Below are 12610 nucleotides of genomic sequence, written 5' to 3'. Positions count from 1 at the left end.
CCTGGGTGTTCATTGGCCGAGCACCGCCAGCACGCCTCACCCCTGTACCTGGTTGCATTTCTCATTCACTACCTGGCTTTGTGCACAGATTTGTCCATCTGTTTAGGCTCTCTTCGGTCACTGGAGTGCTCTGTGACAGCGGGCTCTTTGTCTGTCTGCTTCACTGCTATTTCCTTAGCACCTAGTAAAGTGCCTGACACAGAATAGGTGCCTCAAATATGTTTGCTGAATGAATGAAAAGGGGGACCGTCTTCTCCCTTATCTTCCGTGATACACAGTCTCATGAGTTTCATCATTACTCTGGCCCAACTCCGTCTCAGTCTCCTTGTGGTCCCTCCTGGTCTGCCCATCCTGTAACTACTGACCCCCAGGGTTCTGTTTTGGTACCCCGCTCAAACCACTCACACACACCCTTGGTGGTCTTGTCTACCGCCCTGGCTTCAGCCGGTGCCCCGAAGCAGATGGCTCCCGGATCCGTGTCTTCAGCTCACAACCACCTCCAGCGCCTGCTTGCTCTCCCACAGCTCCCTCATACTCAGCCAGCCCTGAGCTCTCCTCTCCTCCATACATGCCCCTCCCACTTCAGCAGCCGCTGGCCAGCCGGGACCAAGCATGACCACCACTCTTGCTGCTCCCTTCTCCCCTACAGTCCGCCACAAATGAGTCACCAAGGAAGACGCGGATGACCTCCTCAGTCCCTGAGGTTCATCTACTTTCCAGGTCTTTCCTAAATGACTGTTACAGCTTTGGGCAGAGCTGTCACCTTCTACCCTGGCCACTGCCTAGGATCACGTTCCATCCTTACAACACCCCAATTCAGACGTGAGAAAACAGAGGCTTGGAGGCGTTAGGTCACTCGTCTAAAGCCACTCAGCCCTGCTGCGTGACAGAGGTGGGATGTGACCCCAGGGGTGCCTGGTTCTGAAGCCTGTGCCCCTTGCCTATTACACGTGCTGCTTCCCACCGCCCAGAGTGGACCCCTCATCCCGCAGAGACGCTCGAGAAAGAGGCACCAGCCTCCTACTCGCTCAGCACTTTACCCAGAGGCTCGCTTCATGGTAACCCTCTTGGGAGGTGAAGGGGCATTTTCTAGAGGAGAACACGGTTGTTCGGGACTGTTCTAGAGCTCACCGTGGTCTTGTCCTGCCTGAAAGGCCTGTGGGGCCACTCCTGCTGTCTCTTGTTCTAGCTGTTTAGGAGATGTGAGGCGTGGTTAGGATTTCCGAGATTTCCCTCGAGCTGCGGGTTAGGTTATTGCAAATCTATGAGAAATTAGGGCCCATGTGACAAGGTGCAATTATTTAAATCTAACTGCTAGAAATTAACTAGGACCACTCTTTCTAGATGGTTTCGTGGCTATTACGTGGAAGGAAAATTCATCAGGGGTAGCACATCTAAAAAATGATTAATTCAAATGAAACAGCCTGGAAAACAGCTGTTCCCGAGCTACAAATGGGAGAGACGCACCAGCCTGAGACGTACTGGGAGCGAGCACAGCAATGCGACAAGCTGGCTGCAGGCCCCCCTGGGCGTGGCCCGCTGCCGTCATGGGCTCCAGGCCCGTCGCCGAGCACCAGTTCCTCCGCTGCAAGGTCTCAAGGAGAGGCCAAGCGGGGACTGAGGGTGACTCTTTCGGGTTAATGTAATTCTGTCAAGCAGCCAAGGAAACCAACACAAGGCCCAGAGAGAAGCCAGCGGGAGGGAGAGAGCCCGGGGGTGGGGTGGGGGGGAAGCACCGTCTGGGGGACGTCTGTGGACAGCTGCGTCTGGAGGGCTAGAAAGGCTTCCCTGGACCTGCCGCCGGCAGTCATCTCTGCTGTCTCTGTCCACGTTGCAGGGCCGCTGTGCACTTGGCCTCACACTTGGTAGCACCTCTGATGCTCGGGGCATTCCTGTGTTTCAGGCTCTCTCCCCCGGTTCCTCGGGGACCACTGAGAGCCTTGAAGCTCGCCTCCTCTAGTGACTGGCTGAGGACCCCTTCCGTTTGTAAACTTAGCTATCCTTGGGTTCTGTGACCCATGGTCTCCAGGCTTCCTTAAAGCTGCTTCTTTTGCCCGCCAGAAAGCCAAAGTCTCTCCAGCTCACCATTGCCTTTCCTCTCCCTGTCCCCATCTTCTGGATGGTTCTATGCCTGTGTCCCATGGGCATCTCAAACTCAGTACATCATAGGCCACCTGATCTCCTTGATGATGAGCCTGTCTGCTCTGCTTTTGGGATCCCCAGCACCAGACGGACAATGTGCGCATGCCTCACAGAGCAACAGAAACGAACTATATCCCCCTAACCTGCCTCTCGTCCCGAGTGAAGGGCACTCTGCTCCTTCTGGCAAGAGCCCGGATGACCCTTGTGGTGCCTGTTGATCTTCCCTGCGAATACCACTACAGTCTACTCACTTATTCCCAGTGCCACTGCCCCGGCTTGGCTAGTCACTACCCTCTCGCACCCGGACGCTCACACAGCCTCTGCTCCTGCGCTCCCCCAGTCCTGCTCGTCGTCACGCTCACTGGGGCCCCGCACGTGTTCTAGAGCGGCCCCACCAGGCCCTGCTTCACCTCAAGTCCTCCGGGCATCCCCACAACTTTTAAGATCCACCATTAAAACGCCTCAGCTTTGACCCCAGCCTACGGTCATCCTAATCTCAGTCACACCAAGGATTTGTTCCCCAGATGTGACAGGACATTTTATGCCACCATTTGCCATGTTCATGACATTCCCTTCAGAAACCCAGCCCAGCTCCTACTTGTTCTTCACAACTGAGCCCAGGGGTCCCCTTCTCGGGAGCCTTCTCTGACTTTGTCCACCCCGGGTCTGGAGAGGCCTCGCCCCTCAGTGTCCCAGTGCACCTGGCACCTCCCTCGGGCAGCACCTGTTTGGCTGTTCACACTGCTGTTGCCATCCTCTGGGAACTTGGGGAGAAGAGAGCGCACCCGTAAGCCTTGGGCCTCACCGAGGGCTCTGTGCACGGAAGGCCTCATCAAGGAATGAGACCTTCAACTCAGCCTCCCGTGGACTTTCTGGAGCCTTGGAACGCATGTGGGACCACACCCCGTATAGCAAATGGAATCTCGAAGTCAAGGGGCGGCCCTGGGGGAAGGCCCACCTGCAGGCCCAGACACTTACATAGCTCATGAAGATCTTCTCGGTGGGTTTAAGGTGCCTCTGGATCTCACAGTCCACGGGGTGCAGGATGACAATGCCATCGTCACAGAAGACGTAGAACACGTTCCCCACGCTGAGGCCTGGGAGGAGCAAACACGGCCATGATCATGTGCCCACGTCCCCAGTGGCTGGCTGCAAAGTAGGGTCATGTGCCACACTGGGCATCCCCGACACCTGCAGTGTGGCTGCACGTGGTACAAGCACCAAGTGCAGGTCCTGGTCCAGGTGATGGGAGAGGAGCAGGTGGCACGTGGGCAGCACGGGGAGAAAGTGCCAGACCACTGGGAATCACGACAGCAGACGAGGCCACTGCGATGCCCGGTCTATCCTTCCGGACACACACTTCTGCCCTAGGGCGCCCCGGGCTGGCCGCCCACACGGGCTTTCAAATACATGACAGCCTTGGCTGTGACATACATGCGGTCCTTCCTATTCTGGAAAGTCAGAGTCTCCCTCAGTCATTTGTTGTCAACTAGTCAAATCAGATGGAGCAGATCATGCCAGAAAGCAAAGGCACGCTCTCTTTTTCTATTTTTTTGAACACCTTTATCTGTAGCACCAGTGCGTGGAACTTGGGGTCCTAAGAATGCTGTGGCTGGTACTCCTCTGTGCCCATTTCGTGCTGGCCTGTCGGTGCCAGCAAACCCCTCCTTCAAGACGGCTTGCTCCCACCTCTGCCTCACCAGGTTCTCTGTGGCAGCCCCAGGTCAGGCACCAGCCACAGCCTGGTCGGGCCCACCCTGCCTGCCTGCTCCCGCCGCCCAGTGTGGCCGTGTGGGGAGAGATCTCAGAGTAGCAGAGAAGGGGCCTTGGGAGGAGCTAGTTTAGCCTCCTTATTATAAAGGCAAAAAACCCTGAGGTCCAAAGAAGGGAAGGGGCTTGGTGGAGGCTATTTGAATCTACACCGGCGCTGGGGCTGGACCCCGAACCCCTCCTCCGGGCTCTTTTGCATCACCGTGCCTCAACATAAAAGGTAAACAGGGCCCAAAAATAGGTAAGGTAAGGTTTGAGTTCTCCCTTTCTTTCTCCCTCACTTTATTTCTTGTGATGGTAGAATAGTCAACAGATTTCTGTAAATGCTAAGAAAATTAAATATATGAAAAGCATGCTCTTTCCAAGCATGCTGAGAAACCCAGCGTGCTGAGCTCAGTGACCATCTGGGTAAGTTTTTAGTGTTAGCCAACAATATAACGCGAAATAGGAACCAACATCCCACCTGCTTCCAGTGACTCTGCAGGCAGTTTTCTGGGCCTTGGGCCCTTACTGACCAGGGAGCCCCAGTGCCCGGGGTTCTCAGTGTGGACCAAGGTCCCTGATTCCATGACGCAGTCTTTGCTGCTGCTGGTTCTGTGCTGAGAGGGACTCTGGGCAGGGGGCTCTGCCACTGGGCACAACTTGACCCCAGCCTCTCGGAAGCTAGCAGGTCCCCAGTGGGGAATCCTGGGGTGCTGGGGAGCCTGTCCCCAAGAGCTACATGAAAGGGCCCCCCTGAGGGCCCTGTCTCGGCTCCCAGGGCATCCCAGCTTCTGGTCCGTATGGGCTCTGTCCGCATCTGTCTTGCCCCTGTGGGCCTCCTCTCTGTCCACTCTCACCTGGCAAACTTCCTTTGCTCAGACCTATGAGTCAAAGTCCCTGTCCCTGGGGTTCCTCAGCCTCCTGCAGCCTCATGGGAAATCGACAGCTGGCAGGACCAACGTAAGACTGAAAGCTCGGGGGACTCCATGTGAGGTTACAGCTGTGGCCACGTGGCAGGCGAAACACAGCCTTGCTCGTCGTCAGCAACGGAATACGGGCCTCGCAAAGCAACTGACTGCACAGGAGAGCCAGCCTCATGATCCGGCCTCCCGGAAGGTTCTGTCTCAACGTAGCTGCTCCCAAGGGGGCAACGAAGGTGCTTTCTTTACTCTGGCGCGCCCTCATCGTCTCATTTCTCTTGTTGAGATGGGACAGTGCCCTGTGGCCTGCCGCCCGGCTGGGTTATGCTCCTGCATTCCCTGCCCCCCAGCTCCGGGCTCTAGCTGTGAAGGGTACAAGTGGCCGACTGTCGGGCCGGATGGCATTGGTTTGCCGCCGTGCTGTCCACGATCAGTGCGGCACCTGCCAGCCCCGAGCCTGGAAGCAGCTGGGGGTCTTAAGTTGGCCTCGAGGTTGGGTCTCTATGGCTGTGTTTCACCCCAGGGCCTCCTGCACTCTTTGCTGGAAGCAAAAGAAACTTGAGCCTCTTTGTAGTGAACTCCCTTTAGAAAACTACCGCCTCTTAAAGACACAGAGGGAAAGCCCTCTGCGCGCCTCGTGGCCTAGGAGCTAGGTGAGGCGGCATCGAGGGACAGCCGTCCGTGAGGAGTGGCAGTTGCTACAACCTGTCCTTCCAAGGAATCCTAAAGCCTACTGGCGTCAGTTCCTCATCTTTCAGGCTCTGCTTGTGTTTTGCTCTGAGACTTACTGTGAGCAGCAGGGCCTCACGTTCAGGAAATCGTTCTGAGTGTGTGCATGCATACACTAGACTCTGGGAAATGCTGTGAGGAAATGTTCACGAGGAAGAAACGAGACAGGAAATAGGCTGGCTTTCAAAGAGGGAGATTTTGTGTTTAACCCTGAAATCACAGGGTGCATTCTGCTGCTTCTCATACTCCTCCCTGACACCCCCATCCACTAACTGGGAGAACAAGATACTTCCAGGTGATGTGAACTCCGCTCTGGAGGAGAGGCTGCCCTGGGCCCGGGTCCACAAAGGCACATGCACCCCAAGCAGTGACTCAGGCCCTCTCACCCAGTTCCCACATGGGCCCGCTATTTTTTGAACCACATGAAACTGTATTAGACCATTTTTGATGTAAAAAATGGCAATTTTTTTTAAGGGAACCTAATACCTAAAGATGGTTTGATACATACAAATTTAAAAAGTCTGTTCATTTAAAAATATACATGTAAATATACATTTAAAGAAATCATGGTGGCTTTTTTTCTTTGGCATTTCCTCAAAGTATAAGCTAAAGCCCAACACCAGTATCAGCTTCTAGAAAAAAATTAAAGGCCCCATTGGACCAGGAACCCCTGCCAAGCAGTCTGGTTCAGTGACAGTTTCAAACAGCTTTAGACGGCAACTTCCTGCTTTTAAGTTCTAATGGGATAGTGTCCATTAAAGACACTAGTAGGTTTTAAATCTGCTGCTCAGTGTGTGCTCTTGACTTTGACATTGACCTCCCCCTCCTATCCAATCTGGCAGATGGACCCCAGTTGTGGGGACTGCATGGTAGCTGGAGAAGCTGATGGTGGCCCATGGAAATATGGCCCACGATGGAGGCATGAACAGAGGTGATCACAAGCACAACACAGAAGGAGTAAGCTTGGTACCTTCCTCTCGCCACAGAATGTTTGCAACTACAGCGTCAGGGAATCAGGAGAGCAGGAACGTGATCGAGGGAAGGAAAAAAGAACAGAGCAATGTCAGCAGCTTTACTGTAGTGATTGCATTCAGGGACGAATGGCTACCTAATCCTTCGTGTATGGAGACTACCCCACTCACTGCCCCAGCAGCAGCACTCTGACGGGGCTCTGGACATGGGCCAATGTTTCTAGGTCTCAGGACCCTTCCAATTTTCAAATAGTCTTTGAAATCAGGTCCCCAGGATCATGGAAACTAATGGGAATCCTCCACTTCCGTGGTTGACAAGCAACCGCTCTCCCAGAGCTCCTGACTACTTCCAGAAGCCATGCTGATTTTCAGCTAGGATGCTCCTACGAAGGCCACCTGAGACACTTCTGATGATCTCCTTGGGTGATGAAGACTCAGCTTGGAGTCTTTAAACAAGGGCAGGAGCTCCTGCCTATCACGGGTATCCGTGGAATCACACCTGTAGACCCACTTGGGGAGTGGTGGCTACCTGGGAGGGCCACGGGTGGGCTCTAATCCCTGGAGTCAAGGTTCTGTGTGCATGTGTGGCTGGGCCACTTCCTGGGGCATGGTGGGATGGCAGGATGTAATACAAATCATGAACTGGCATTTAGTCAGTCATACGTGGAATCTGTATCACTGACTGATGGGTGGAGAGGAGGAGGAATTTTGTGGGTGAGGGGCAGAGGTCCCTGTTTTTACAGCAAGTAGGAGGCAGAAGTGGGGCTAGGATATGCAAGTTTCCTTGTGGTCCTGGGCGCACTCTGCTGTCCAGGGACCTTCCCTGTGTGTTGTCGAGGTTGCCAGGGAAGGTTGCTCACCTCTGGGCACCCTCTGTCCCCAGCTTCGAGCACAGGAGAATATGGGAGTTTACCCCTATCTTCAGGGGCTCACGGGTGGTGGGTGTGGTCTTGGTCAGTTGGTCCCCTTGCACCCAGCGCCCCCCAACCAGCTCAATGAGGAGCTCAAAGGCAAGAGCAGACTCACGGGTCTTTCTAGCCGAGTCTTCGATGAAAAGTGAGGAGATATCCTCGTCGACGCCCACTTCATTTTTGGCGATGCAGGTATACGCCCCTGTGTCTTCATACCGAACACTGCCGATGTGGAGTTCGCTCCCATTGGCTGGAGAGAGGACAGTGCTCAAGATGGTCTGCTGAGCTGGGACCCCCTCCTCCCTCCCGTCTCCCTTCTATTCAGAGTGGTTGGTAAAAACACAGGCCCTCGGCAGGGCTGAGGATGGCCAACATCTGTGATACACGCCCAGAAAGGGCTCAAACAGCTGAACTGAGGCTGACTGGGGACCTGTTTGACAGCTTATCATCATTGCACTCAAAAAGCCCACAAGACCTGTGTGAGCCCAGATAGCAGGAGAATTTGGGGAGACATTTGTTCACTCCTGATGCATCTGACTTAGAAACAAATCATGTCTCTCATTTCCACTGCTGGGGGAAAGTGTCAGCTTGAACTTGATGGGAAGAGCAGAGAGACACCGAGGGCGGTTCTTACCTAATAGGGAAAGCTGTTTCGACATCTGGGTTGAGACATCCACGCCATTTTTCAGCCAAGTGATTCTGGGCATAGGAATGCCCTCTGCGTGGCATCTCAGACTGGCCGCCACCCCGGGCTCCTGTGCCTGGGTCTCTGGATACACGCGGATGACTGGCGGCACTGCGGATGGAGTTGGTGCTAGTCAGAGAGGGCCCTCACCTGGCCTCAGGCCCGTGCTCTGGCCCCGAGACCCGCGTCAGAGGGCGAACCGAGAGGCAGCTCTGGAGTTCTCTTTGTGACTAGCTCACGATCTTCCTGTTCAGCAACTCAAACCCTCAAAGAAAGGGCTCTAAAATGAATTGTAAGCAATAAACATGTCAAGCTTTGTGCCCTATAATTCATGGCTTTCACCATTATTCTAAATATGATCAGAAAGACATCCAGATATTGAATGCTGTTCGGCTGTTACATGTAAAGAGTGACAGCCGCTGCACATTCATTTCTGAATGAATAAAATTCAGATATATTATTTCTGTTATCGGAAAGCCATTGGACGGGGGCTTAATTTCTTGCAGGAAGTGCTTCACAAAGCACTTATGATCATTGACTGGCAGCGCTACTAATTACATCACCACTCCGGGGAAGTCCATTGATCTTCCAGTGGATCGCTGTTACTTCTCCACTTCTCACCCCCTGCACCATAGGTGAAAGGCAAGTGTGCCCTCCTTGGCTGAGCCATGAGCCCTGGCAGTCAAGTTCAGGGCTGAGGATGTGACCTCCACTCATCAGAAGAACATGGTGGGCAAGGTGTCCGCACTCACTACAGGACTCTGGCCTTTCTTACGTGGGCTGTCTACGGGGGGAGGTGCCTGGAGCAAGCGAAGGATGTCTGGAGGATCTTCCCTCTTATCCCTAGCTCTGGGACCAGGAAACAAAATATCATTTCTGATGGGATTGAGGGCCCTTACCGATCCATGTATTTTACTCTACAAACTTCCAAAACGGCTTCCAATTAGCTTATGAGAGGCACCTGGGTACTACAGTCAACACACACCTGTCGGCAAGGTGGAAGACGGGTTCCTCCTGAAGCCACTACCTTTCCGCAAAGGTATCCGGAAGCTCCTATTGTCCAAGAAAAGAAAGTGTCCCCGTACTTTAGGAGAGAGATTTTTCTGGGAGCAGAGGTAGAACACGTTGATGCTTAGGGAGAAGGGGTAATACTGTTAATCCCAGGACGTGAGCAAGATTTCTAGTGATCTATGCTTGGGAACACTGAGGACAGAGGAAAAACTCCATTGCCTCGTTGTGAGACATGGACTGTCCAACTCCTCTCAACACTCCCTAGGAGGCTGCTAGTAGTCTGATGAGCTCAGTCTGAGTTTCAGATCTTTCCTCTGGTTCACCTACGGGGCAAAGCTGGGGGGCTGAAGAGAAAGCCAAATAGGCAACCAGCAAGGGGCATGAACCCACCTGGAGAATATCCCAGAGCTGCTTCTGTCACATGAACTCAGAGGCACCCTGGGACAAACCACACAGAGACCCAGCAACTACACAATGTGAGTCATTTCCCAGTTTCTCTGTTGGCAGTTCTGGGAAGGAGTTCCAGGGTGTGACAGAAGAGTCTCGTTGCAGATCAGACCACTGGGATGGAGGCCATAAATGGTGCTCTAGCTGGGGCACGTCTAGAGGGCTGCTCAGAACAGGGAAGTGGATCTCCCTTCTCTGACTCTATTTGGTTCAAAGAGGAAAGGAACAGTAACTTATCTAGACTACTTCCCTCCACTGTGAATTTGGAAGTGGGAGGAGCAGGGTTCAAGTTGAGTAGATAGTAGAGTTTTGGTCAGGAGGGTGTAATTCAAGAGCACAGAGCTAGAACTGGGGGGCCTAGGAGCATCGGACTGGTGCGGAGTTGGAGAAGGTGGTAGGGCCCCCAGAGTTCTACAGTGTGGGTGGCCACGACCCGGGCTCTTGCTAGATCACCATTTATTTATGCAAGCCTGCCTAGCACACATAAGGTAGATCTAAAGAAGAGGAGGAAGAATCGAGAGAGAAGAAGTGACTGAATCAAGTAGTCAAAAAAGAATGGAACTTATAGATAAATCTAAGGCTGGTTGGTTATATATATCACAAGATAGCCAAATCTCTGGCAAGTTTGATCAACAACAACAACAACAACAAAATAGAGAAAGTACGCAGGGAATTAAAAAATACAAAAATACTATATTCAATTATAGGTAATAAATATGAAAATCCCAATGAAATGGATCACTTAAAAGGAAATCTTCATGATAAAAACTCTCAACAAAGTGGGTCTAGAATGAATGTATCACAACATAATAAAGGCCATATATGACAAACCCATAGTGAACATCATTCTCAATGGTGAAAAGCTGAGAGCTTTTCCTCTAGGATCAGGAAGAAGACAGGGACGCCCACTCTTGCCACTTTTATGCAACATAGTACTGAAAGTTCTAGCCACAGCAATTAGGCAGGAAAATAAATAAAATGAAGCCACATTGGAAAGAAAGAAGTAAAACTGTCACTGTCTGCAGATGACATGCTACTATATATAGAAAACTCTAGACTGCACCAACAACTACTAGAACTGAAAAATGCCTGCAGTAAACTTGAAGGATACAAAAATCAACAAACAGAAATTGGTTGCATTTCCATATACTAATAACAAGCTATCAGAAAGAGAAATTAAAAAAATAATCCCATTTACAATTGCATTAAAAAAGGATAAAACACCTAGGAATAAACTTAACCAAGGAGGTGAAAGACTTGTACTCTGAAAACTCTAAGAATTTGATGAAAGAAACTGAAGGAGACACAAATAAATGCAAAGCTATTCTGTGCTCATGGACTGGAAGAATTAATATTGTTAAAATGTCCATACTACCCATACTAGATTCAATGCACTCTCCATCAAAATGCCAAAGGCATTTTTCACAGAATTAGAACAAAGAATCCTAAAATCTGTATGGACCACAAAGGACCCAGATAGACAAAGCAATCTTGGGAAAGAAAAAGAAAACTGGAAGTTTCACATTCCCTGATTTCAAACTATACTATAAAACCATAGTAATCAAAATAGTTTGGTACTGGCATAAAACAAGACACACCGATCAATGGAACAGAGAGCCCAGAAAAACCCCCACGTATATAACGGTCAATATATCTACGACAAAGAAAGCAAGAGTATACAATGGGGAAAAGACAGTCTCTTCAATAAATAGTGTTGGAAAAACTGGACATCTACATGCAAAAAACCCAAATTGGGCCACTCTCTTACACCATATACCAAAGTAAATTAAAATTGGATTAAAGACTGGAATGTAAACCAAAAAACTCCTAGGAGAAAACACAGGGGGTAAGCTCTCTGACATCAGGCTTAGCAATCTGTTTTTGGACGGTCTCTTCAGGCAAGGGCAACTGAAGGTAAAATAAACAAATGGGGCTACATCAAACTAGAAAGCTTTTGCACAGCAAAGGAAATGATCAACAGATGACAAGGCAACCTACCGAATGGAGAAGGTATTTGCAAATCCTACAGCTGCTAAGGACTTGGTATCCAAAAGAAGTTTAAAGCAGCTACACAACTTAACATAAAAAAAAAAAAATGCACAAATCACCCAATTAAAAAATGGGCAGAGGACTTGAATGGACAATTTTACAAAGACAACATACAGACCCAATAGGGATATGAAAAGATGTTACATCACTCATCATCAGAGAAAGGCAAATCAGAACTACAGTGAGATCTCACTTCACACCTGTCAGATTGGCTGGGATCAAAAAGACAGTAACAAACGTTGGCAAGAGTGTAGAGGAAAGAGAACCCTTGTGCACTGTTGGTGTGAATACACATTGATGCAGCCGCTGTGAGGAACAGTGTGGAGGTTTGTCCAAAAGTTTAAAGTTACCACATGATCCAGCAATTTCACTTCTGGGTATTTATCTGAAGAAAACAAATGTTCACCTCAGCATTAGTTACAATAGCCAAGATATGGAAGCAATCTAAGTGTCCATCCAGAGAGGAATGGATAAAGATGATATATATAGATATAAATACACACACACACACACACACACATTACTCAGCCATAAAAAGGAATAAAATATTACCATTTGTGACATCATCATAGAACCTAAGGGTATTATGCAAAGTAAAGCAAGAGTGAAATCCGACAGCAAAGAAAGACACATACCATATGATTTCACTTATACATGGAATCTAAAAAACAAAACAAATGAACAAAGCAGAAACAGATTCATAGATACAGGAAAAACACTGCTGGTTACCAGAGGGTGGAGGGGCTGTGGGGTGGTCAAAAGAGGTGAAGGGAATGAGGAGGTAGAAACTTCCAGTTATAAAATAAGTAAGCCAAAGGGATATAATATATAGCGGAGGGAATATAATCAATACTATGGTAACAACCATGCCTGGTGACAGATGGTAACGAGATTTATCGGCATCATTTCATAATGTACAAAAATACTGAATTAGTGTGACGCACACTTGAAACTAACAGGATACTGTACGTTGATTACACTTCAACAAGAAGA

The 12610-nt window shown here is 50.2% G+C and overlaps 1 protein-coding gene across 3 annotated transcripts in view; it reads right to left on the bottom strand.

The window, feature by feature from the left end:
- FSTL4 (follistatin like 4) overlaps nucleotides 1-12610 on the bottom strand; it is a 617506-nt gene that overhangs the window by 16676 nt on the left and 588220 nt on the right. For all 3 annotated transcript variants that reach the window (XM_040622453.1, XM_040622455.1, XM_040622454.1), the window contains 3 exons: nucleotides 8060-8221; nucleotides 7541-7675; nucleotides 3121-3239 (listed from right to left, as the gene is read on the bottom strand). In XM_040622453.1, the coding sequence (XP_040478387.1) occupies nucleotides 3121-3239; nucleotides 7541-7675; nucleotides 8060-8221 (416 nt within the window). The remainder of the gene's footprint in view (nucleotides 1-3120; nucleotides 3240-7540; nucleotides 7676-8059; nucleotides 8222-12610) is intronic.

Source organism: Ursus maritimus, unplaced genomic scaffold (assembly GCF_017311325.1).
Source record: "Ursus maritimus isolate PB19 unplaced genomic scaffold, ASM1731132v1 scaffold_5, whole genome shotgun sequence".
NCBI classification, from domain to species: Eukaryota; Metazoa; Chordata; class Mammalia; order Carnivora; family Ursidae; genus Ursus; species Ursus maritimus.
Note: the sequence above shows the minus strand (reverse complement) of the source record. Positions and strands in the feature narration are given on the sequence as shown.